This window comes from Boleophthalmus pectinirostris, unplaced genomic scaffold, assembly GCF_026225935.1.
Source record: "Boleophthalmus pectinirostris isolate CB_2022bp ecotype Guang Dong unplaced genomic scaffold, ASM2622593v1 HiC_scaffold_11, whole genome shotgun sequence".
Lineage (NCBI taxonomy): Eukaryota > Metazoa > Chordata > Actinopteri > Gobiiformes > Gobiidae > Boleophthalmus > Boleophthalmus pectinirostris.
The window spans coordinates 14736805-14763277 of record NW_026570994.1 but is presented as its reverse complement, the minus strand read 5'-3'; the positions used below and the strand labels follow the sequence as shown (position 1 = coordinate 14763277).

General features: G+C 38.6%; 1 protein-coding gene across 1 annotated transcript in view; it reads right to left on the bottom strand.

Moving 5' to 3' along the window:
- LOC110153193 (gamma-aminobutyric acid receptor subunit gamma-3-like) overlaps positions 1 to 26473 on the bottom strand; it is a 217846-nt gene that overhangs the window by 16930 nt on the left and 174443 nt on the right. Inside the window, exon 8 of the mRNA XM_020917072.1 lies at positions 22672 to 22824. Within this exon, the coding sequence (XP_020772731.1) occupies positions 22672 to 22824 (153 nt within the window). The remainder of the gene's footprint in view (positions 1 to 22671; positions 22825 to 26473) is intronic.

Below are 26473 nucleotides of genomic sequence, written 5' to 3'. Positions count from 1 at the left end.
AAATGAGGCACGTTCAATTGAAATGTCCCTATAATTACCTGTATTCACACAGACTGTTTTTCCTCTTTGTTACTAACCTGTAGCGTCGCTTTGGGCATCAGCTAATTGGCCGTTCAATCACTGTCAGCACTTTAACTTTAGCTTTAGCGATCATCTGTGCTAATCCTTCAGACTCAATACAAAACATTTACACACTACTATTTTTAGACAAATCAAAAGGACCTATGTTCTGCAATATGTATAACTTTTGGCACGATAACTAGCAGGAAATGGGCTAAAAACATGGGCGACATCGACAACCATCCCCATACGTTAAAACTGCTCTGAGATGCTGATAATGAATTTCCTTATGGGATGAATAAAGTTTTCTGAATCTGAATCTAAGCAGCGATACGGAAGCAGTAAGGTATTGTGGTAATACTGAGTGACTGAAATGGTCATTTAAAACCATCCAAACACAATGAAAACAGCCTGGAAACCTTGCTCGGTCTCCTCTGAGTTCTTCTGAGTCCCAATTTTCGCCGTCCAAGGAAAAGGGGCGTGTCAGTGTATCCAGGCTGGGGCCACCTAGTGCCTCCGCTCAATTTCATTTCTCTCCAGCGATTAGATCAGGAATCAAAATACACTAGACGGTTTGCAAAAATCCTGGAAGTGCGAGTCCGGGCACCAGCCAATCAGCGATGAGCCGTACAGTCTGTGTTGGCATCGATTCTTGAGATTGACAATTTAAAGCCGGAACAAAGAGAATGTTTGGTGAATTTAATCAAGGGGAAAGACGTTATCGCCCTTCTTCCTACGGGATTTGGGAAAACGTTAATGTGAAAGACGTGATTAATTAATTTACAGTTATACGTGATTGTTGTGAATTAATGTAAGCATTAATCGTTTTGAGGTTCACTGACACCCCCTATTGTTTTTATGATGTTATTGTTTTAAATTCTGAACACTGTTGTTTTTGCAAGGTGCATTTGAACGCCCCGCAATGGTTTTGTACGTGTGTCTTGAACTAAACTGGTGTGTTTTTTACCGCAACGAGGCTCGGGATGAGAGCGGGAGCTGTTGTAGCCGGTTTAACTTTTTTTTTTGTGGCTTCATAATAAATATCCCCTGTGGATAAGACAACCTAAATCGTTTCTGTGCCTAAAGATCTGCAACATCCGAGCGAACCGTCGAGCAAACGAATTCTCACACTGCGAGGTCAGACGGTTTCTACGAAGTGAAACTGGTTGATGAATCAGGCTAGGGTCAGTGCACATCGCTAGACAACTTCCTCGGACCTCCAAGTCACATGGATAAACAAATGCACCACTGAACTCCATACACTTTCACTAGAATCATTTGGATCATTTGAAAACTACCTCTTCATGACATCACAAGGTGGAACAAACCATTTTGAGCTTTCGAGATGTTGACAAACTAATAATAAAGGATGTATGAATGAAATAAAACACAACTCCAGGTCTGTTTTTGATGACTTAACAGCATTATAACATGACATAAAGCTCACGAGTCAATTTTGCGTTATATGTGACCTTTAAATAAACTTTGGGTACTACATATACACTCTCTGAACTTCCCATGGACTTTATATTGAAAATGTTAAAGTCAAATGTAAAATTCTCGTGTGAGTTTGAGTGGGACGGTGCACAGATAAAACATTAGTCAGTCTGTGGAGCAGTGAGGCTCTCATCTGTCTCGTATTGACAATGATGAACGAGATGTGGTAACGCTTCCATTAACCTGACCTCTACCGAAAATCTCCACTGAATTAAAAGTGTGATATGAATGTTAGGATTGTAAGAATTAGCTGCCAATTAAGTGATATAATGAGTTTGAAAGTGCAGAGTATTAAAGCAAGTTATAGTCGTATTAATAGTTTTACATACAATTAAATTATTATTGGATGAAATTAAAGTTATGTAAGATCACACAAATTACTACTGCTACTACTACAACAATGAATACTGCTACTTCAAGTTTCCTTTAGGCTTTCATATGTTGCACACGTGAAGTCAAGTTAATATTATCTGAATATATTAATATATTGCGTAAGCTTTACGTCAGATGCCCTTCCTGATTCAACCCTCTCTTCTTCATCCATTGGTTTCAACTTCTTACAACATTTTGAGGATTTTTTCCATATTCAAAAGATCAGATATTTTGTTTTGAATTGTTAATAGCTACTGCAACGGTACTGATTTTGAATCTTTGTGACTTTTGTTGTTACTTTTTACGTTATCTTTTAGTCAGTTCTTGTTTTTTAATACAATATGGCTTGATTTTAAATGTGAAATGTCCAATATTACGCAAAATTCTCTTTACTCTTGTGAGATTTAAACCATGTTATAATGTTGTTACCTCCTAAAAAACAGACCTGGATTTGCGTTTTGTTTCATTCACACGTGTTTGAGTAATCCTTTATTATTAATCTGTCTACATCTCCAAAGCTCACAATGCTCTGTTCCACCTTGTGATGTCATGAAACAGTAGTTTTCAAGCACCTTTAACCTAGAGATTAGTAGAGACTGGCTGTTTATTTCTATTTCTATTTCTTTTACTATTTATTCCTGTTATTATTTGTGCTGCTGTTGACCTGTTGAGTGCAGTATTTCGTTTCTGTGTATTTTTTATACTGAAATGACAAATTCTGATTCTTAAATTTATTCAATTACAGGTGGTTTTATAGCTCCAAAATACATAGAAAAACAGGCATTTTAACTGTGAGTGGGGCTGCATCTCCACAGATCTGACCTGTAACTTGGTCTAGTTTGGTCTCCATGAAGACCTGACCTCACAGCATTAGGATTCGTTCGCTCGACAGTAGGCGGGTACTTTTTTTTTATTTAACCAATCGCTGCTGTTTGGTCGTGACATATGTAATGCGCCAAATCCCGTAGGAAGAAGGGCAATAACGTCTTTCCCCTTGATAAAATTCACCAAACATTCTCTTTGTTCCGGCTTTAAATCCTCGATCTCAGGAATTATTGCCAACACAGAATGTATGTCTTCATCTACATCCATCTCAACCGCTTTGTTTACTTTTGTGGTGTTCCACGAAAGGGATCCAGACAGGCGCTTGAGTTTGACGTCATGGCTTCACAGCTCTTCACTGATTGGCCGGTGCGCGGTCTACAACTTCAGAGGTTCTTGCAAACCGTCTAGTGTATTCCGATTCCTGACCCAGTCGCTGGAGAGAAATGAAATTGAGCGAAGGGACTAGGTGGCGTCAGAATAGGTACACACTTTTAGCACATGACATCACAAGGTGGAACAGAGTGTTTTCAGTTTTAGAGAGGAACTCTAAAGCGTAAATATGCAGGATTTGTGTGTTAAACTTGTTAGAATGAAACAAAACACAACTCCAGGTCTGTTTATGATGAGGAAACAACATTATAACACAGATCAGAAAACAGCGTAATATGGCCCCTTTAAAAAATATCAATAAAAACAAACCTCAAATTACCAGTTTCACTTTCAAATCCTTAATTACTACAACTACAGCTATTTTTCGGCGTGTAGTCCCCGCCTCTGCGCACTCCCCGGGGCTCGCCAACGCTTAATATTATGTTCAAATGAAAATCAATTCTTTCCAAACCCCGTGACACCAGACCCCACAGAGACACTCACATCCCTCCTCCACCCATCCATCCATCCTCCCTTCCTCTCCTCTCTCCTTCCCCTTTCATCCTCGTCTCCTACACTCTTTCCGTTTCCATAGCGACCACTTGGCTGCCCGTCTATTTCTAGCTACCTCCTTTGGCTCGGCTCTTGTCTAGACTTTTTTTTTTTTTCCCATTTTGATCATTACATCTGAGTAGAGTTAAATAATTAGCAACTTGCATCTCTGTCTCGGAATCTATACAGCAACGTTTTTTTAATTAATTTGTTTTTGTTTTTTTTTCCCCCATGGTGCATTGTTCGGGAATTGCGTTTGAAATAGGGTTGCAACCCGGAGATCCCTTTCATTGCCGTGTCGATAATGAAACATATGCACGAGCTTTGTTACACTATATAGGTGTCATCGCAATTCAGGTCCACACACGATTTTTCAATTTGCATGTATCAGAATTGGATTTTCTTTCATGGATGGGGATTTTCGCGCTGTGATTCAAGGACGTAGCTGCAAAATCTTAACAGATATCACACTCTGACCTTTGAGAGTGTGTTTTTGTTTGGGGCTAAAAATAGTGGACAAAAGCGACGGTCAGGGATCAGTGCCGGGGTTAAAAGATGTGACAGATAGCCCTATTTCACATCCTGACAGCCAAAAGAGACAACAGATTTCTTTTATACTGGATAACCGTGAAAGAACTGACCAAGAATTGACCAAGTAACCATAAAAGCGCCCATATTACGCTGTTTTCTGATGATGTAATGTTGTTTCCTCGTCACAAACAGACCTGGAGTTGTGTTTTGTTTCATTCACACACGTTAAACACACATTTTGCATATTTAGGCTGAGTTCTTCTCTCAAACTGAAAAAAACAACCAACATAAAAAACACTCTGTTCCTTGTGATGTCATGTAGCAATAATACAGGAAGTGCTCGAATCATTTAGATGATTTCAGACGTGGAAATGAAAACCGACCAAAATAAATTCTAAACTGAGCCTCTCGTCAGACTTTTACCACTTGTTTTTTTATATTACTTTAACTTTAATCCTGCAGATGTGTTTTTAGAGGCAGTTTGTTGCGCGAAAACCATACTGGGGGTAACATACGTGTACCTCTATGGTGAAATGTTCAGAGATACAGTGCGTTCATTAACAAGCACAGTTTTAGCGAAGTTTTAAGATGGTCTGAAAACTGTATATTTAGGCTGAGTTCTTCTCTCAAACAGAAAACACCTTGTGAAGTCGTGGTAATACAGGAAGTGCTCCATTGTGTTTTTAAACTCCAAACACCTTCACGAGAATCATCAGGATGATTTCAGACCTGGAATTTCCAATCTCTGCTGAACAAAAGGTAAAAGGTCAACTTGAAAACTGCTATATCACAAGAAGAACAGAGCATTTTGAGCTTTGGAGATGCGAAAACTAATAAACCACGATTACTCAAACATGTGTGAATGGAACAAAAACACAACTCCAGGTCTGTTTTTGACAAGGTAACAACATTAGAACATGACTTAAAGCTCACAAGAGTCAATTCTGTGCAATATAGGATCCTTTAAAACAACAAAAACCTACCCAAAGTCACCTTAAATGTATCTTTGTATCCACGTTTGTGACAGTGCTCCCGCAGACCCTCCCTTCAGGTCCAAACTGTTAAATCATATCAAACGTACAGCTTTGTGTTTTGCTGCCTCTCGTCCTGATGCTGTAGGTAAAAGCTATGGAGCTCTGGGATCTAATTACAGCCTACATCCCCTCCAGGAGCAGCCAACATCCCACTATAGTTTTATATTATGCATACAAGTATTTTTATAATCATGATTTTGATATTGTGTTAAAAGTGCTATATGCAGGTAAGTTTTTTGTAGTTTTAAAGCTCCTATATGATGCAGAATTGACTCTTGTGGGCGTTAAGTCATGTTATAATGTTGTTACCTCATCAAAAACAGACCTGGAGTTGTGTTTCGTTTCATTCACGATTTAATTTTTGAAGATTTTAAGCCGGTTTTAACTTTTTGTGGCTTCCTCCCTTGTGGAAAAAACAACCTAAATCGTTTTCTTATCAGTCTGTCTACATCTCCCAAGATCAAAACACTTTGTTCCCCCTTGTGATGTCGTGAAGTGGTAGTTTTCGAGTTTATCTTTTAACTTTAGTTTGGTAGAGATTGGAAATTCCAGGTCTGAAATCATCCAGATGATTCTAGCGAAGGTGTTATGGAGTTTAAAAACACAATGGAGCACTTGCCGTATCACCGCACGACATCACAAGGTGTTTTGAGAGAAGAGCTCAGCCTAAATATGCAGTTTTCAGACCATCTTAAAACTTAATACTGTGCTCTTTTTAATGCACGCACTGTATCGTTGAACATTCCACCATAGAGGCACATGTAGGTCACCCCCAATATGGTTTTCACTCGACAAACTGCCTCTAAAAACACATCGCTGATATCTGCAGTATTAAAGTTAAAGTAATATAAAAAAAACAAGTGCTAAAAGTTTCACAAAAGCCTCCATTTACAATAAATTTTGGTCTGTGTTTCTTTATTTTCCAGTAAAAGTCGATATTTTTCAAGCGGAAAAAGATTTGAATGACTCTGACAACCCCCAACAATGCTTTACTTGTTTGGATCCCAATCTCTACCAGTAAATAATGATTTGTAATTGAACCGGCGCCCACATGCACCACTTGGTTTTATATTTGGCAGATTTTAAAACTGTTTCGCTCGGATAGGAATTTATTTTTATTTTTATTTTTATTTTACGCTTGCTTTTTTTCATTGAGACTTGAAAAAAATCACTCTTTCTCTTTCTTCTCTTGGTTTGAGAGAAGCAGCAGTGGAGCCCTGTAGTTCCTTGCTCGTGGGCACGGAGGCAGGTGGGGAGTTAATTTAGGGTGACACAGCTGTTAAATGCTAGTGCAGGTCCAGAGGGGAGCTGGAGGAGGAATGGAGCTCTCCGCTGGATCGAAGTCTGTCGCTGTAAAATGTGACAACAACAACTGAGCAAAACAATATGACCAGTGTGATGTTTAAAGACGCACTGTTCTGCTAGTGAACCATGTGCTGGGGGAAGGACTGAGTTTAATAAAAAAAACAAAACAATCATATTACTCTATTCTCTAATCTATGTTATAATGTTTTCTTGATTTTTCAATCCAGTCTCTTTGCAATATCATGTAGAAATTCTACTAACAGCAGATTCTTTAACAGTATTTGTAAGGTAAGGTCTCAACTAGGCTTTAACCAGATCATAACCACGTCTAAACCAGGTCTAAACCTCGTCTAAACCTGCTCTAAATCCAGTCGAAACTGGTTCTAAAAAGTCTAAATCGGGTTTAAATCAGTTTAAATCAGATCCATACCAAATCTAAACAGGTCTAAATTCAGTCTAAACCTGGGCTAAACTCAGTCTCAACCTGGTCTCAGTGTGGTCTAAACTTAGTCTAAACCCGGTCTAAACCTGGTCTAAAACCTGGTTTAAAACCTGTTCTAAACTTGGTCTAAACCTGGTCTAAACCTGGTCTAAATCAAGTCAAAACCATGTCGAAACAAGGTCTAAACAAGGTCTAAACGAGATCTAAACCTGGTCTAAACCCGGACTAAACCAGATTTAAATCAGTTTTAAATCAGGTCCAAACCAAATATAAACCGGTGTGAATCCAATCTAAACCTGGGTTAAACTAAGTCTAAACCTGGTCTCAGCCTGGTCTTAACCTGGTCTTAACTCGGTCTCAACCCGGTCTAAACCTGTTCTAAACTTGGTCTAAACTTGGTCTAAACCCCGGTCTAAACCTGTTCTAAACTTGGTGTAAACCCGGTCTAAACCTGTTTTAAACCTGGTTTACACCTGGTCTAAATCAAGTCAAAAACATGTCGAAACAAGGTCTAAACAAGGTCCCAGTCTAAACCTGGGATAAACTCTCAGCCCAGTCTAAACCTGTTTTGAACCTGGTCTAAACCTGGTCTAAATCATGTCGAAATCATGTCAAAACAATGTCAAAACCTGGTCTAAACATGTTCTAATTCTGCTCTAAATCCAGTCTAAACCTAAACTGGTCTAACCTTGGTCAAAACCTACTCTAAACCTGGTCTAAACCTGCTTTAAATCCAGTCTAATCAGCTTCTAAAATATAGTTCAGCACAAACGACTGAACATGCTCCACTGTAAAAGTAAAACGCACCTTTACATAAACGACTGGGAACTTTTACATTTTTTACTTCCCACCTTTTCCTTTTGTCAGAACCTCGAACTGCAGCTTTAGAAATGCACTAACTCATCTTTATATTCACGAAACTTCCTTAAACTCTTAAACTCCGCTGCCTCTTACAACAGCAGCTATAGGACAGAATGTTCCCTCTCTGCCATACACAGCCCCCCACTAATAGCTGCTGAGATGACAAGATTAATTTCATTCATTATCCACTGTACCAGCCTATACAGTAGAATAATAATAATAACGTCTCTACAGCCCATTAGAATGAATAGAAGAGTTTTACAGTGCTCAGACTTACAGCTGTATTGTCATTGATCGACGCCGTGACAAAGAGATTACGAGAGCTGACAGGTGAAGTGAACGCCGATTATCTTGTTTCCATGGCGCCCGGGATGTATTGAGTCATTTTTTTTTGTGTGTACATTCATATGGGAGAAGTAGGTGCGCTGATAAAGCAGGGCGAACAAAAGGTACAGCGAAGTGGCCGGCTCTTGTACAGTTAATAGTTTAATTATTCATCTATAAGGGCTCGTGTTACGCCGTTTTCTGATCTGTTGTTATGTTTCCGCATCGCAAACAGATCCGGAGTTGTGTTTTGTTTCATTCGCGCACGTTTAACACACAAACCCACCTTGCATTTTGAGTTTTGGAGATGCACACAGTCTAATAAAACAGAGTTACTCAACCGTGTGAATGAAACAAAACACAACTCCAGGTCTGTTTTTGAGGAGGTAACGACAATCTGTGTATCATTTGTTCATTCGTTTCTTAAAATGAAACCAAAAGTAAGAAAACGAAGAAAAAACAACAACTATTTTCTTCATTATTTATCTCCAAAACCAAAATGAAAAAAAAAAAAAAAACAGATAACGATTCGTTTTTTCAGTTTTGATTTTGTGTTTAAATGATTAATGGAAAAAAAAGATGAGGCCGTTTTCAGTTTCCGTGACTTAGACTGCGATGCCAGACTTTTTGTGCTGCAAACGGGCTGAAATGGGACTAAACTAGGACTCAACCGGTCTCAGTCCTGGTCTCAGTCCTGGTCTAGTCCCGGTCTGGTCCTGGTCCGCTTCCGGTTTCAGTCCCAGTCTGGTGTCGATTTCAGTTCTAGTCTCAGTCCTGATCTTGTTCTGGTCTGGTCCCGGTCTCAGTTCCGGTCTGGTCTCAGTCCTGGTCCTGGTTCCGGTCTGGTCCTTGTCTCAGTCCCGGTTTGGTCCCAGTCTCAGTCCCAGTCTGGTCCCGGTCTCAGTCCTGGTTCTAGTCTGGTCCCAATCTCAGTCCCAGTCTGGTCCCGGTCTCAGTCCTGGTTCTAGTCTGGTCCCAATCTCAGTCCCAGTCTGGTCCCGGTCTCAGTCCTGGTTCTAGTCTGGTCCCTGTCTCAGTCCCGGTTTGGTCCTGGTCTCCGTCCTGGTCCTGGTTCTGGTCTGTTCCCGGTCTCAGTCCTGATCACCTGACAGTGGACACGAGCATGCCTGTCGGGTCCCTGTTTTAGTCCTGGTTTAATCCTGGTTCAGTCCTGGTTCAAACCATATGTGGCGCAAAAGTCCAGCATCGCCGTTTTCCTTTTTGTTGTGCAAGTTTATTTTATTTTATTTGATCAGAAAGTCAGACTTTCAAGGAAGTACAAAACACAGTTAAAACCATAAAATATTTACAATGATTAGAATTAAAATATACAATAAAATGTAGATTTAAATATGTGTTGAACCAGTCTGAAAAGATAATAATAATAATAGTAGTATATTTAAATTCAATAAGAGGATTAAAGTATTTATTTTTAGTTGGTTTAGTTGAGCCAAAACAAGTCTGCCTTTGCTCTGTGTTGATTTGTGGTTGTGCTGAGGTCAGTCTCTCCTGGATTTAAGGACAAAACATTAAATAATTCACAAGATTTGGTATTTTCAAAGGACAAAAAATTACAAAAAATGTCAAGAAACTAAATCTGAAGGAGCAGGGCAAGAAATACATGTTCAAATCATTTCTTGTCAACATAAAGCTTTTGTCACTTGTAAGACGTAAAGGTGCATTGTGTAACTCTTCCGATGGAGGATCCATCAAATGCTTTTCTCCACGGAGACCAAAACCACTCAAGTTAACTCAAGTAAATGTAAAGTAAGATCTGTATATTTTCCATGTTTCCTGCCTCACCTCACTAGACTTTTGTTTGTTTACAATAATTACGCGTCTGTTTAAATAAAAGCAGTGATCAGACTCAGGGCACGACTCTGAACCTAACCTGATTAAAGACGTCTCTGTTCAGATAATACTGTAAGAAAACACATGTAAACCAGGGTTAAACCGGGACTAAACCAGGTCTGAACCAGGGCAAAAACAGGACTAAACCAGGTCTAAACCAGGTCTAAACCAGGTCTAAACCAGGTCTAAAACCAGGTCTAAACCAGGTCTGAACCAGGGCAAAAACAGGACTAAACCAGGTCTAAACCAGGTCTAAACCAGGTCTAAACCAGGTCTAAATCAGGTCTAAACCAGGTCTAAACCAGGTTCAGGTCTAAAGCAGGTATTAACCAGCACTAAAGCAGGTCTAACACAGCTTGAAACCAGGTCTAAACCAGGTCTGAACCAGGTTCAGGTCTAAAGCAGGTCTAAACCAGGTCTGTACCATGTCTAAACCAGATCTAAACAAGGTTCAGGTCTAAAGCAGGTCTAAAATGGGTCTAAACAAGGTCTAAAGCAGGTCTAAAGCAGGTCTAAAGCAGGTCTAAAATAGGTCCAAAATAGGTCTAAAGCAGGTCTAAAGCATGTCTAAAGAACCTCTGTACCGTGTCTAAACCAGGTTTAAACCAGGTTCAGGTCTAAACCAGATCTAAACTAGGTCTAAAGTAGGCCTAAAGTAAATCTAAAGCAGGTCTAAACCAGGTATAAACCAGATCTAAACCAGGCCTAAAGCAGGTCTAAAGCAGATCTAAAGTAGGTTCAGGTCTTAACCAGGTCTAAACTAGGTTCAAGTCTAAAGCAGATCTAAAGCAGGTTTAAAGCAGGCCTAACTAGATCTAAACCAGATCTAAAGTAGGTCTAAAGCAGGTCTAAACTAGATCTAAACCAGATCTGAAGTAGGTCTAAAGCAGGTCTGCACCAGGACTAAATCAGCTCTAAACCAGGACTAATCACTCAGACAGCCCTATAATGTTGCTATATGTCTAAGCTCCAACAGGGGGCGCCGTCTTCAGCACATCTTTATAATTGAGTGAATAATTGCTTCACTCATCTGTGGACTTCACAGTGCAGGAAACGTGATGGTCAACAGCCTTACATAATCCAATTAGTTGTCATATAATGAAGAGTTAAAGCGTGCGTCTGCTCTCTGTCATGGAACTGTTGGGAGATAAGTCGACGTTTTTTGTTGTGTTTTGTTTAATCCTCCTTTAAGAATTATCCTTTAAGAAGACATTAGACGTTTTGTTTTAGTATTTTTTTACGCTGAATCTGTATTTAAAATAAGTCTGAGCGATATCTCCGATCATGTCCCCTTTTGTTCTGAGTAACTCTTATCTCTTTCCCCATATAAAGACTTCCTACTCGGAAACACGGCGTTCCAAACGTAAAAGTAATTTGATCCCAGCGGTGAACACAGCGCCCCGCCATCTTCGCCACTCTGAATGCGAACCACCGTGGTCTTTCCATTCCATCTGTAACTCTTCGTCTTTGCAGAATTCCCAAGAGGATCCCTGTCAGGAACTACACCCATCTGACACATCGCCAATGACAACCGCTCGTGTGACTGATGGATACCATGGCGACGCAGCGGGAAATACAGCAACGGAATCTTAAGGCAAAAGAGACGGAGTGCGTTCATGTGACATCAAAACGATATCAAATCCCTGTAGTTTAAAACAGGGGAAAGGTTAAATTTCTGTGGTGGAATTTTCAGTTTAAAGGGCCCTTGTTACGCACTTTTCTGATCTATGTTATAACGTTTCCTCATTGAGTTGTGTTTCATGACATCACAAAGTGAAACAGAACGTTTTGAGCTTTGCAGATGTAGATGGAATAATAATAAAAGATTACTCAGACGTGTGAATGAAACAAAACACAACTCCAACTCTGTTTTCAATCTGTTTAATCCGTGTATCATTCGTTCATTCGATTTTCAAAATAAAACCAAAAATAACAAAACGGAAAAACAACTATTTTCTTCATTATTTGTCTTCAAAACTAAAATGAAAAAATGGATAAGGATTTGTTTTTTTCAGTTTTTAATTTTGTGTTTAAATGAATAATGGAAAAAAGGATAACTGTTTCCTGTTTCCATGACTTAAACTGCCAGACTTTTGTGCCGCATATGGACTGAACCAAGACTGAACCAGGACTAAAAGAGGACTGAACCAGCACTAAACCAGGACTAAACCAAGTCTAAACCAGGACTAAACCGTTCTCAGTCTCGGTCTTAGTCTCAGTCCTGGTCTAGTCCTGGTCTTAGTCCTGGTCTCAGTCTCGGTCTCGGTCCCAGTCTCAGTCTCAGTCCCCGTCTGGTCCTGCTCTGGTCCCGGTCTCAGTCCCGGTCTCAGTCCCGGTCTCAGTCCTGGTCTCAGTCCTGTTCTCAGTCCTGGTCTCAGTCCCGGTATGGTCCCAGTCTCAGTCCCGGCCTGGGAGGACTAAACCAGGTCTAAACCAGAACTGAACCAGGATTAAACCAGGTCTAAACCAGGACTAAACCGGTCTCAGTTCTGGTCTGGTCCCGGTCTCGTCTCGGTCTCATTCCTGGTCTGGTCCTGGTTTGGTCCCCATCTGGTCCTGAGCTCAATCCTGGTCTAGTCCCAGTCTCAGTCCTGATCACCTGACAGTGTACGTGGGCACACCTCAGGGCCAGTCCCAACACTCAGTCCTGGTTTAGTCCTGGTTCAGTCTTGGTTTAGACCCAGTTCAGTCCTGGTACAGTCCTGGTTCAGCCTGTATGCTGCACAAAAGTCCGGCATCGCAGTCCAAGTCATAGAAACGGGAAATGGCCATTATCTGTTTTTTCCATTATTCATTTAAACACAAAATCGAAAACTGAAAAAAACACAATCATTATACATTTTTTTCATTTTAGTTTTGGAGACAAATAATGAAGAAAATAGCTGTTTTTTTCATTTTCTTATTTTTGGTTTTATTTTGAAAAACAAATGAACGAATGATACACAGATTCTGATGGACGTGATGGACCCTCAAGCCCAAAAAATGTTACACAGTGCACCTTTAAATCTCACAAGAGTTGATTTTCCGTAATATCGGACCTGTAAACATTGTAGATCATAAGTTTATTGTCGCTAAAACGGTAAATCCTCCTTAGAGTTTCATACACAGCCCCCTGCCCTCCATCTGAAATCATTACATTATAAAATCCCGGTCCACGCCCACGGCCGGTCGGAGATGGTGCATTTCTCGTTTAATACCGTCACTTTATCTGCGGCCATTTTCCAGGCTTTTAAGATTTGTCATTGCGGCGTGTTTGTTGTTTATGACGCGTCAAGGGTAGTGCGCCCTCAGCAGGAACAAAGGAATACATGTTGGAAAAGAAAAGAAATCTGTTTTAAATGCACAACCTTGGAGCAAAACGATGGTCCAGCGAGTAAACAAAATGGTACCTTGAGCTTAGCAGACCTATATATAAATAAATAGATATGGTATTAGTCACCGCGCAATAAAAAATGAATATACTGTACTTCGGGCAACAGAGGGAAACGCTCCTATTTGGAAAGTATGGTTGAAAAAATACTGATTTGGAGTACTTTATCTTAAACCTTCTTAAGTTCATCCATTTCGAGGGCACGTCAAGATGCTGTTGGTTGTCACATTTCATCAGATTGTGGTTTTTAAAGATGCATTATGTCACTTTCCGTTAGCTTGTCTCCGTGGAAATGTTACTGCTTTGACTGGAATATTCTAAACGTTTTTTTTTCCTGGGGACCCATATTTTAAAAATGACAAACCTTCACCACCCAAGTCAATAGATGTTGTCCGTAAATCACAAAATAAAAGTGGATTGAAATGAGAATATTTTTTTGTTGACTGAGTGATCGTGTCTCTCTGAACTATTAGTGTTGCTCAAGTTTTAAACAATGAAAAACAGTAAATGAAGCAGCAAAAAAAAGGGATTCATCAGTCGCCTATTGTCGCCCATTTTCTTTTTCTTTTCAACATTCAAATGAACCAGCAATACTGGAACAAAATAGTCAATAAAATAATGACAAAAAGATTAGAAAAAAGTATACAAAACATGTCTTAACATTTCAACATGTGTCAGAGCTGTATATTTCAAACCTACATGCAGATCGTGACCAGCCTGATTCATCAGACGGTTTCACTTCGTGGAAACCGCCTCACCTCACAGCATTAGAGTTAGTTCGCTCGACAGTAGGCGGGTACTTTTTAAAATTTAACCAATCGCTTATATTTGGTCGTGACATATGTAATGCGTCGCTAACGGGGCTAACTGGTATATTAAGCTTTTCCCAAATCCTGTAGGAAGAAGAGCAATAATGTCTTTCCCCTTGATAAAATTCACCAAATATTCTCTTTGTTTCGGCTTTAAATCCTCGATCTCGGGAATCATTGCCAACAGAGAATGTATGGCTCTTCGCTGATTGGCTGGTGCCTGGACTCGTATTTCTGGGGTTTTCGCGAACCGTCTAATGTATTCTGATTCCTGACCTAGTCGCTGAAGAGAAAAAAAATTTAACGGAGGCACTAGGTGGCGCCAGCCTGGCTAGATCTTGACAAAGTGACCCCAAAAAAATCTCTTGCGACCCACCTGAGGATCACAACCTAGTCTTTGGGAAACAATTTTCTACAGTATTGCATTTAAAAGTCTTATATTGCATAAAATTTACTTGGTGATTTTTATGTCATGTTATAATGTTACCTCCTCAAAAACAGACCTGGAGATATGTTTTATTTCATTCACACGTTTGAGGGCCTGTTTACACGAGAACACTTGAGGGTATAAACGTCAAAATATTTTATCGGAACTGCCTTTCATTTAGACGGTGACGGCGTTTTTGGGGCTTAAAAACGCAAAAATCTGAAACCACCCTCCAGAGTGGAAAAGTTGAATATGCTCCGCCGTAGCGTTTCCGTCTACACTGCCCAAGACGCAAAACTCTGGTCAGATCTGCTCACGTCACGTACGCATTTACGTCACATACAAACAGTACACAGAAACCGGATCCCACACACTTTTGCGTCACCGTATGCACGCAGATTTCCTCCCGATAACGCTTGTCTAAACACGGAATAAAAAGTGAAGACACGATACTACTTTTACGTCTTCTGTTCAGACTGTCATCATAAAAACGTAGCCTGAGTTATTAGTCTGTCTATATCTCCTGAACTCAAAATGCTCTGCTCCACCTTGTGATGTCATGAAGTGGTAGTCCTCAAGTGTAACAGGGACCTTTTACCTTTCGTTCAGTAGAGATTGGCAATTCCGAGGCTTGAAACTATCGAAATGATTCTAGTGAAGGTTTGTGGAGTTTAAAAGCACAGCGGGGCACTTTCTGTATCACCACATGACATCACAGGGTGGAACTGAGTGTTTTCCGTTTGAGAGAATGTTGGAGATGTAGACAGACTACTAACAAAGGTTCACTCATGTTTTATTCAGATGTGGGAATAAAACAAAACACTCCAGGTCTTTTTTTAACACGGCTTAAAGCTCACAAGAGTCAATTTTGTTTAATATTGGACCTTGTAAAACTTAAAAACGGCTTAAATTGCGGGAAAAAAATCAAGTCCGCTTAAATGATTAATATGAAATGGTAAAATATTTAACTTGTAGTATTTGCTTTTTTATATCTGCGAGTACATGAACAAAATATATTGAAGTAAAATACAAGATTTGTACTGCTCAGAGATAGACCCTTTTAAATCAGTTATGAGTTTTGACGTTTCTGGTATTTTCACATTAATATTTCAGGGGCAGATGTAACGATCAGGCAGGTTCAAGAGTTCACCACCCAGTTCACCAATCGTCCTTTAAAGCTGCATTGTGTCACTTTTCTGGTAGAGGGTCCGTCAAATCCTTTTCCAAATGTTTCACAGTATGGCATTAAACCTTTCTGTTTGTTATTATACTTATTTATTTATTTATTTATTTTCAGACGAAGCGGAAGAACCTAATAACACAAATTATCGGAAGACCAAATGAACCTTATTGGACTCAAATCCTTCTGTCTTCATGTAGACCAAACCAGACCAAGTTACAGGTCAGATCTGTGGAGAGGCGATCCCACTCACAGTCAGAATGAGGTATTTTTGAGCTATAAAACCACCTGTAATTGATTAAATGTAAGGTAGAGCTGTTTAATGTCATACTGCCGAACATTCCAGGCAGAGCAATGACATACTTCATAAAAACCAGCAGGTGACCAGTGTAGGGAGTAACAAATTACAGTAATGCGTTGCTTTTTGCTGTAGCGCAGTAATGTTTGGCATGACAGGGAAAAAAATGGTAATATTTTACTCGGTACAAATGTCAGTAACGTGCTTCACAATGCATTTTTAACCTGGATTGTAGTGGTGAGTTTTTTGTTTTTCTTCATACAAATTCTCTAAAATCACCGCAATATCAGCAACAGTGAAACGGCATCGTTGCGGTTCCAAAGGTCGGGACCGGCCCAGAGGTGCGCCCGTGTAGACCGTCGGGTAAACGCGAGCGAAAGGACCAGTGTAGAACTCTGCGCCCCTTGGGAATAATCGCAGCTGATGCCCAATCACGCTTTGCGGACACCCTGCTCCACGGGCTCAGGGTTCTCTCAGGGGTGGTCCTAGATTCCAAGACCTGGTCCAAGATTAGTTCTGGTTTAGTCTTGGTTTAGTCCTGGTTCAGTCCTGGTTGAGTCCAGGTTCAGCTCTAGTTTAGTGCTGGTTCAATCCTCCTGGTTCAGTCCTCAGTTCAGTCCTGATTTAGTCCTGGTTCAGTAAATATACTGCATCTTTGCTCGCTGATTGTTATTTAAAAAAGTAAAAGTAAAAAGTGCTGCAATAGTCCTGTAATGTCTTACATTTTAAATACAGTAATGTTGTAATGTAACAAATTACTTTGAAATGACAGTAAAAGTCATAAATAGCTCATTACAGTTTTGAAGTAATTTGCCCAACAGTGCAGGTGACAGACCCTCAACCAAAAAATTACGCAGTGCAGCTTTACACAGACATGGAAAACCCTTGCTCCTAATGCATGATTTCGGTCTGCATCTTGGTAAATTTGTCAATTGAAAGTTCAACGCAAAGGTTACGAATAGCAAATAAGAGCCAGGATTGTCAATAAAAGGTTACACGCAATGCATTGTGGGTAAACGGTTGTATCTGTTAGCTGGTAGCGAATAGCTGTGTCGGATAAATTGTCTCGGAACAAGGATTGATGCTGGAAACGTCTTCTGTTTACCGCTAACTTATTGTAATTCCCTTTTCCGTAGGAACTGGGATTGGTTGAAATTTCATTGAACCCAAGTCTAGCTAGTTTGATCTCATTGTTTAAAGCTAGTTCTAGTACAAATGGAGAGAATATTCCAGGTATGGTAGAGTAATTGTTGGTTGGTGGTTAGATTCCAGCTTTGTGTCATTGGGCAAGACATTTCACCCACCTATGTCTCTGCAAATGTCTGTTTTATTCTATTTTATTTCTGTTTTAATTTTATTTTTTATGTTTTTAATTTTTAATTATTTTTTTAATTTTAATTTTATTTCTATATATTTTTTTTATTTTTTTTTTAAATCTTATTTTATTTTATTTATTTCTATTTTTTATTTTTTTTATTTCTATTTTTATTTTGTTTTTATTTTATTTCAGTTTTATTCTATTCTATTAACTCAAGTCTATCTAGTTGGTGCGATCTCATTTTAAATACAAATTAATGCTATTTTATCTTGAGGAAAACATTACAGTCGTCAAAGTGATAGAGCGAATGTTGGTTAGTGGTTTGATTCCAGCTTTGTGTCACTGGGCAAGACATTTCACCCACCTATGTCTGTGCAAATGTGATTGTAGCAACTGAAGTCTGTCTAGTTGGTTCAATCTCAACTCCATTTTTAGTAGAAATGGATAGAATATAACAAATATAGTAGATTAATCATTGGTTGGTGGTTTGATCCTATCTTTGTGTAATTGGGCAAGACATTTCACCCACTTATATTTGTGCAAATGTGATTCTAGTAACTCAAGCTTGTCCAGTTGGTTTGATCTCATTGTTTAAAGCTATTTCTAGTACAAATGGAGAGAATATTACAGATGTGGATGTGATTGGCGCAGATTAGCAGCCACTTTTTTGTCAGTCAGCCCTACGGCAGCTTTGGCAAGTGTTAGTATCTTACTTCCACCATTTTGTGAGTGAATGAAGAAAGATAGAGCAATATAAAACCAAGACGATACACTGGGTTTTGAGTGTCACTGGTCTAGGCTAAGATTGTCAAAAAATCAAATATTATCAAATTGAGGAGATTGGAATTGAGTTAGTTTGGTCTGGATCGATGTCAGAACTCTGCATTCCTATACTAAATAAATAAAGTACAATTTCTGAGTTGAAAAATGCATTGAGTTGTCTTTCAATGTGTCTTTTATTGTCATTGGTGTCTCAAAATTGGTACTGCGTTTTGAATGTTTTCTTTTGTAGTTTGAAACTTTTGTATTCTAAAAAGAGTCTAGACACAAAATAGATATTTTTTTTTTTTTACATCTGACAGACTATCCAGTGTGAGAGTCTACATTTTTTAAAGAGGTGCACTGTGTAACTTTTCAGATGGAAGGTACGCCATTAGCTTTTCTTTAATTATTACTACTATTCCTGCCTTATTATTGAGCATATCTTGAAAAACATGTGTTCTTACTGTTCGTGGGCTTGCCTATCCACAGATATAACTTGTAACGAGTAGTGTAACCTGCTTGTCTCCATGGAGATTGGTAAATTTAATGCCATACTGTGGTACATTCTACCCACAGCAACATGGAGACAAACAGATGGTGTCCCCTCCACCAAAAAAGTCCTGCAATAGACCTGTAAAGTTATCCAGTGTGGCGCCACCTAGCTCAATTTCATTTCTCTCCAGCGACTAGGTCAGGAATCAGAATACACTAGACAGTTTGCAAGAACCCCGGAAGTGTGAGTCCCGGCACCAGCCAATCAGCGAAGAGCCATACGTTCTGTGTTGGCAACGATTCCCAAGATCGAGGATTTAAAGCCAGAATAAAGAGAATGTTTGGTGAATTTTATCAAGGGGAAAGACGTTGTTGCCCTTCTTCCTATGGGATTTGGAAAAAGCTTAATATACCAATTAGCTCCGTTAGCGGCGCATTACATATGTCACGACCAAATAGCAGTGATTGGTTAAATGAAAAAAACGAAGCGAACAAATCCTAATGCTGCGAGGTCAGACGATGAATCAGGCTATTATAAAGCTGCATTCTGTAACTTTTCTGGTGGACCGTCTGTTATGTGGTGTTACTGTTTTGTATGAAATGTTTCACAGTATGGCATTAAATAGGGGTGCGCAAAAATATAAATATATATATATATTTTTTTCCACCATTGATGTGACTGATGAAAACAGAAAACACTGGAAAACACTTAGGCTTTGAGTGGTGTCTTATTTTATTTTATTTTTTTTCCCATCGGCCACATCAACGTGACAAAAAAAATAAAAATTTGTAGAAAAAAAATGTTGAAAAAAAATTTTAGAAAAAAAAAATTTACAAAAAAAAAAGTGGAATTATTATTATTATTATTTTTTTTTATTTTTTTTTGAGAAAAAAAAAAAAATAAATTTTTGAGTTTGTGGAAAAAAAAAAAAAAACACTTAGAAAATAGAGCCCAAATGACCAGCCTCTTATTTTTTTATTCCTCTTGCCTCTCAGGGCTTCCGTAATAAAACCACCTGTAATTGAATAAATGTGAAGTAGAGCTGTTTAATGTCATACTGTGGAACATTCCAGGCAGAGCAATGACATATCCATAGAAACAAGCAGGTGACGGACCCCCAAAAATAAAGTTACACAGTACACCTTTATATCATGTTTTTCTAACCTCTCTAATCCGATCCCACCTTTACTGTAGGTCTCCCGGGAAACCACCTTCTGTTTGACTGACAGCTCAGCGGAGGGACCACCTGGCTCACGTTAGCGCGCCGTCCAAAGGTAGAATCACCTTTTTTTCCCCCTCTTTTCTCTCTCACTCGACTCCCACCTCTGTGCGACATTTTGTGCCCGCTACCTGCCAAGAGCCCTCACCTGCCAGTACTCCGGTCCCTGCCGCGTGCCGTGGCTTATCTGTCCTCCCCTTTAGGAAGTGGATAAAGCCCGGCTAAAGAAAACAGGGGAGAGAAAGGGCTAAATGATTTTCTGTCTGGGGAGTTTATCTGAAGTGAAGCAGCTTGGATCTCTTTACTACTGAACATGTCCGCTATGTTCTATTCCCGCTGTGTCCACTATCCCTGTGTAAACTCGGGATAAGACGCAGGTTAATCTCTTATTGAGTTGCATGTTTTGTGTAGCTTTGGACAAAATGGTGATTGCTGGAGTTGAGATTGAGATTTTGAACATAATTTAGGCACTATTTGTTCCAGTTCGTTTACTATACTACAAATACTGGCTATATTGTCTCATGCATAAATTTTCAATGGCCAAAAAAGAAAAAAAAAAAAAAAAAAGAGATGATTTCAAAATAATAAATCATATATTTTTAAATAGTTTTACATTTTAGTGAAATTGAGTTCAGTCACAGAATAAATCAACCATCAATTTATTTTCACTGTAGAAAGTCTTTTTATTTTTTATGTTTAAAGGATATTTGTTTTTATATTATTTTGGGATCACAATTAAAAACTAAAATTTAAATTTAGCTTGAAATAAAAATAAAAATTGTATGAATTAAATTTGCAGAGAAGCAAGTATGAGATAGCAAGTCATCAACAGATTTTTCTATCTTTTTGTTATTATATATTAAGACTTTTCATGACTAAACTGTGTGTTTTAATAGAATAGTCTACTGTTCTTAGTTATTTTTTGACTATGTTGATGTAAACTTGGTAAATTTCTAGTCAAAAATGTATAAAACTGTGAAAATGTATGCTGCCTTCTGTGGCCATTGCAATTTCAAGTACCAGGTGACATCACACATGACTGCCCTGATGACAACCAGGTGCCAGCCAGCCAATCACACTGCTCCTTATAACCCCAGACCCCGCCCCCTTCCCTCCCGCTTACCTTTAGTCTTCCAGGTATTATTTTTCTATTTACAGTGTGGATGTGTGCGGCGCTTTGGTGTTTTGTCCCACTTTAACCTTGCCTTTTTGATTGGAATTTTATGAGCGCTTTTCATAATTTCACAGTGAACAAAGATGTAGAGAGGTCTGATTTAAGTAGTATAATGTAGCTGACTCTTCCAGATGACCTTGTCTGATATTCTGAGTCCAAAATAATAATATTAATAGCTTTGAGCATCAGTGCTTCAGAGCTGCAAGTACTTCTTATGTACAGATCATATCGGGGTTAAGGGAGAAGAAGGAGTGGATGATAAATGGTTTTATTGATATTTTGCAGCTGATGCCATCAATATTCCCTGGGAGTGTGATGCTAACAGGAGGCACTGCTCTGTCTGAAGCGCTAAGTTATTCAAGTTAGCCTTAATTGAACAGGACCATGAACGTTTGTATCAATCACAGGCTCCTGAAAATGTGCAGTTTAAATGCATTCTGTATTTTTTCTTGAGTTTTCAGACGATCTTCAAACTTTTTTGGCAGTGTTTGCTAATGTGTGCATTGTGTTACCATGGAAACAGATGAAAACTCACAACACTGGATAATATTGGTAGTTGTAATCATCAACAGGGCTGCATGGTCTGGGCAAAATATCAAATTAAAATATCATTTTTGTTTTTCTTTTTTTTTTTTTTTTTTTTTTTACCCGCATTTTGATTTAGATTAGCTTTGCCATTTATTTAATTTCATCTTTATTACAGACTCATGGTCCATTTTTGAAACACACAAAGACAGTGACAAAACAAGACAATAAACATAAGTAGTCCAAAACACATTGGCGTGACTATGTGTTTTGACTACTTTTTTTTACTTTACGAGAATCTAAGCCGTCCGTTTTGATGAGCACCTGTATGCGTAATTTTTTTTGATCCAGTGTAGCACTCCAATTTAGTTATTTTTAAGACAATAAACATATTGGACTGATATCATATTGCACTAATAACAGGATTGTGTTCAAAGTTCAAATTTTAAACACATCCAGAAGAATTGACCAAAAGACTGAAATATGAACTGACAAACTAATACAAGAATCACATTTCAGAAGATGTTTGTAAAAATCTAAACTACCGGGTTAAACTACAGGGAGATATTGTTGTTTGTGGAGGAAATTATGGTGCTTTCAAATATTGTACCCTTTGTGATTTGCTAATTGCGTCCTTGCAAATTGTGATTTCTATTCTACTGCGATTACTTTTGCGGTTGTAATCGTCAATGATGCTTAAAATGCTGTAGATCTTACCTCCAAATTTGCCAACAGTGAATCAAGTCCATGCAAAACACCCAGGCAACACAACTGATAGAAAGCATGCAATAAAACAGAAACAAAATCACGCAACAAAAAAGTCAAAAACACATTTACACATGCAAACATAGTACATATATCTACAATCTAAGCATAACATTAAGACCACAAACCTTATACACTGTTCTGACATGTCTAAACCAGGCTTATTAAAAGTGGTTGTATGGATTAAAAATGTCATTACAATACAAAAAACTTTAAGGTCTGGACCCCTTTAAGTTTTCTGTGTGTCTGTGGTCATAATGTTTTGGCTGGTTACTCCACAGGTCTGAGTATTAGACTTTTTACTGTACCTAGAGCAGTTCTGGCTGGTGTGGCGTCGCTCTTGATCCAGAAGGAGACCCAGGACAGGACCACAGTGAGGATACAGGGGATGTACGTCTGAATGGTGAAATAGCCCATTCTCCTGCTCAGGTCAAAGTACACGGTCATCAGCACGTAGTCTCCTGAAACGGCAATATAAAAGAGAATATTGGTGTTAAATACAAGAAAACTGGGTAAAAATGTCAAGTTCAGTCTTAGGCTACATCCACACGACAACACTCTTGGATTTTTTTTTTGCGGGTTGAAAAAATTTGCGTCCACACACGTGTCAACCAATAAATATTCACGTGCAGATGACAACGGAGCACTGAGTGAAAACGATGTAATACATACGCCACACCTATAAGTGGTGCTGTAAACAATGATAATAATATTTAATAATGCATATCTCATCACTGTTTTTTGAAACTTTAAAGTAATTTATCCTATTTTAGATGTAGCCCAAAAATATAGACGTTTTGTTTTGCAAAAATTAAGCTTAAGTTTTCATTTTTAGCCATAAGGTTTGGATGAGAATTATTAGAATAACTTGGTCTCAAAATCCAACACTTTAATTACCCGTGCGTACATTTTGTTAATGATCCGTGTGCGTAATCTGCGTGGTGTGTGTTGTTAGCAGCGCCTTAGGCTACACCTGTCCCTTTTCGGCAATGGTCTTGTGGTCCGCAGAGGCTAGATTGAGGGCTGCAGTCTTCACTGCATCGGTGGACTCTGGCGATGACGGGGTCGTGACGTCATCGTTTTCCAAAAGTTGTGATTTGCTTATCCATACGACAACGCAATGCCGAATGTCCTCAGATTTCTCCACTCTAGAACCCGTTCTCAAAAAACACTGTTTTTGCCCACCCGAAACACTGGCTCCGTGTGGACGAAACGAATAAAAACTTCACAGTTTTGACCAAAAAACCTTGACATTTGGACAGGCCTTTAAGTATATGAAGTAATAAAGTAGTTTTTCTTCATCATAAGTATCAAGTATTAGTCCCTCAACTAGAAGATATGTTTAAAAGTATTAATTTTCATTCATAATACCTTTAAATATAGTAGGATAGTTGTAGTAAGAGTAGTAGTGGTATATCTCTATTTGAATGTTAAAGTACATTTTTTGAGTACAAATCCGACTTCTTGCAGCAGTAGTAGCAGTAGTTGTAGTAGCAGTAGCAGTAGTACTAAGCAGTTGTCAGTACAGTAGTAGTAGTGTTAGTAGCAGGAGAATTAAAGTAGTGGTTGTTAGTAGTATTTGTTTCTGTTAATAAGTAGTTGTTGTTGACTATATTTTCTATCTATAACGTAGACTTATCATTTGTCTCTTTACTGCCTTGTGGCTGGGAGTGGGATCCTCTGCTCTTGCATGTACCAGTGTTTTGTTTGCTTCATTTGAACAAACTTCTGGTGAAAATATTAAACTTTGCCAATTTTTTCTTCCAGTTTGAATCACATGTGAGTCTGGCTGTGGTCCCCTCACACCTCGCGTCTGTTCCTGTTGCTTTTGAAAGCTCTCAGACAGTTAGGCGATCATTAGCATTCAGCCCAGTGGTATTGGCAGCTCATACACACCATACTACAAACACCAGACTGCACTTCACCAAAAATAATAAAAAACAAACCCCCCCCCAAAAATATGGGGAATTGAAAAATGACCCAAAGCCCATCATCTGTCGAGTCTCGCTCTGCCTTTGTGCTGTAAAAGAATAGTAGCGGTAGTTGTAAATGGTCACGTTTTTATATAGCGCTCTTCCATCTCCAACAAAGCCTTTTACAACAAGGAACCACTCACCCATTCATACACCAGTGTACACAGACACTGGAGGTGAGGTGGGTTAAGTGTCTTGCCCAAGGACACAACAACAGCATTCATATGTGGGAGCTAGAATCACACCACCAACCAGAGGATCTGATGTTTGTTTTGTTTAGTTTAGTTTTTTTTATGTCAAACACAGTTGCAGTAGCAGTAGCAGTAGCAGTAGTAGTAGTAGTAGCAGGAGAAGTAATGTAGTGGTTGTTAGTAGTATGTATTTCTATTAGTAAGTAGTAGTAGTAGTAGTAGTTTTTCGTAGTAGTCGTAGTTAAGTAAAGTCGTTTAGTAACAAGTAGTAGTTAAGTAGTTGTAGTTTAGTAGTAGTAGTAGTACACAGTAGTGGGCAAGTAGTTAAGTAGTTGTAAGTAGTAACAGTAGTAATTATCTGTGGAGTGGAAGTCAGAGTAGTAATGGTAAGTAGTTGTTTTCGGTAGTAGTAGTAATACTAAGTTGCTGTTGTTTTTGTTTTTGTTAGTAGTAGTGGTTGAAGCTGTAGTAGTAATAGTAAGTAGTAGTAGTAGTGTTGAAGTTGTAGTAGTAATAGTAAGTAGTTGTTTTTGTTAGTAGTTGTGGCAGTAGCAGTTGGAGGTAGTAGGCATTCATAGTAAGAGTAGTAGTAGTAGTTCTATATTTGAATGTTAAAGTACATTTTTTGAGTACAACTTTGACTTCTTGCAGTATTAGTTATTATCAGTAAGTAGTTGTTGGTAGTAGCAGTAGTAAGAAACATACACCATACTACAAATATCAGACTTAACTTCACCAAAAAAATAATAGAAAAAACAAACCCAAAAAATGTGTGAAATAGAAAATTGGCACAGAGCTGGTGGTGTGGTGAGTCCAGCTCTGCCTTTGTGCTGCAGAAGAATTGATCTGAGCTGGACTGTGGCTTTTTCTCGTGATTTCCCAAATGATCAAACAGTCGACAGAATGGACATAAAAACAATATCATAATAAAAACTACAGATTTCTTTTACAGCCTCTATTTGGAGGAAAAGTTACCTATAAACAGTTACTACAAGTATTTGTAACAATAGTATAGTTGTTGCTGGCAGTAGATGTACTAGGAGTAGTAGTAGTATTAATAGTAGTGGTAGTAGTAGTAATAGTCGTAGTAGTAGTGGTAGTGGTGGTAGTAGCAGGACCAGAAGTAATAGAGTAGTAGCTCTTAAAAGTTCTTAGTCTAAAGTTACTTGTCAACAGTTACTACAAGTATTTGTAACAATAGTAGAGTTGTTGTTGGCAGTTGATGTACAACTAGTAGTAGTGATAGTAGTAGTTGTTGTTAGTAGCAGTATTGATAGTAGTCATAGCAGTAGTGGTAGTAGTAGTAGTAATAACAGTAGTAGTAGTGGTAGTAGTAGTACCAGAAGTAAGAGTAGTAGCTCTTAGAAGTTCTTAATCTAATGTTACTTATCAACAGTTACCACTAGTATTTGTAACTTATAGATGTTGTTGGCTGTAGTAGTAGTGGTAGTGGTAGTAGCAGTAGTGGTAGTAGTAGTAGTAGTAGTAGTAACAGTAGTAGTAGTGGTTGTAGTACCAGAAGTAAGATTAGTAGCTCTTAAAAGTTCTTAATCTAATGTTACTTATCAACAGTTACCACTAGTATTTGTAACTTATAGATGTTGTTGGCTGTAGTGGTAGTGGTAGTAGTAGTAGTAGTAGTAGTAGTAGTAGAAGACTTCTTCTGGGGTACCTGATTGTCAAACCATGAATGTGTGGAGTAGTTTAAAGCTCTGATGACAAGTCCATGTCTGAAATTATCCAAATGATTTTACTGAAGTTGTGTGGAGTTTAAAAACAAAGTGGAGCACTTCCTGTATTACCACATGACATAACAAGGTGGAAAAGAGTCTGGATAAGCAGAAGAAAACTGATGGATGGAAGATTTTTGGCTGTTTAAATGTGCATTGTGTAACTTTTGTGGTGGAGGGTCTGACAAGTGTTTTTCTCCGAGATGTTTTTGTTTT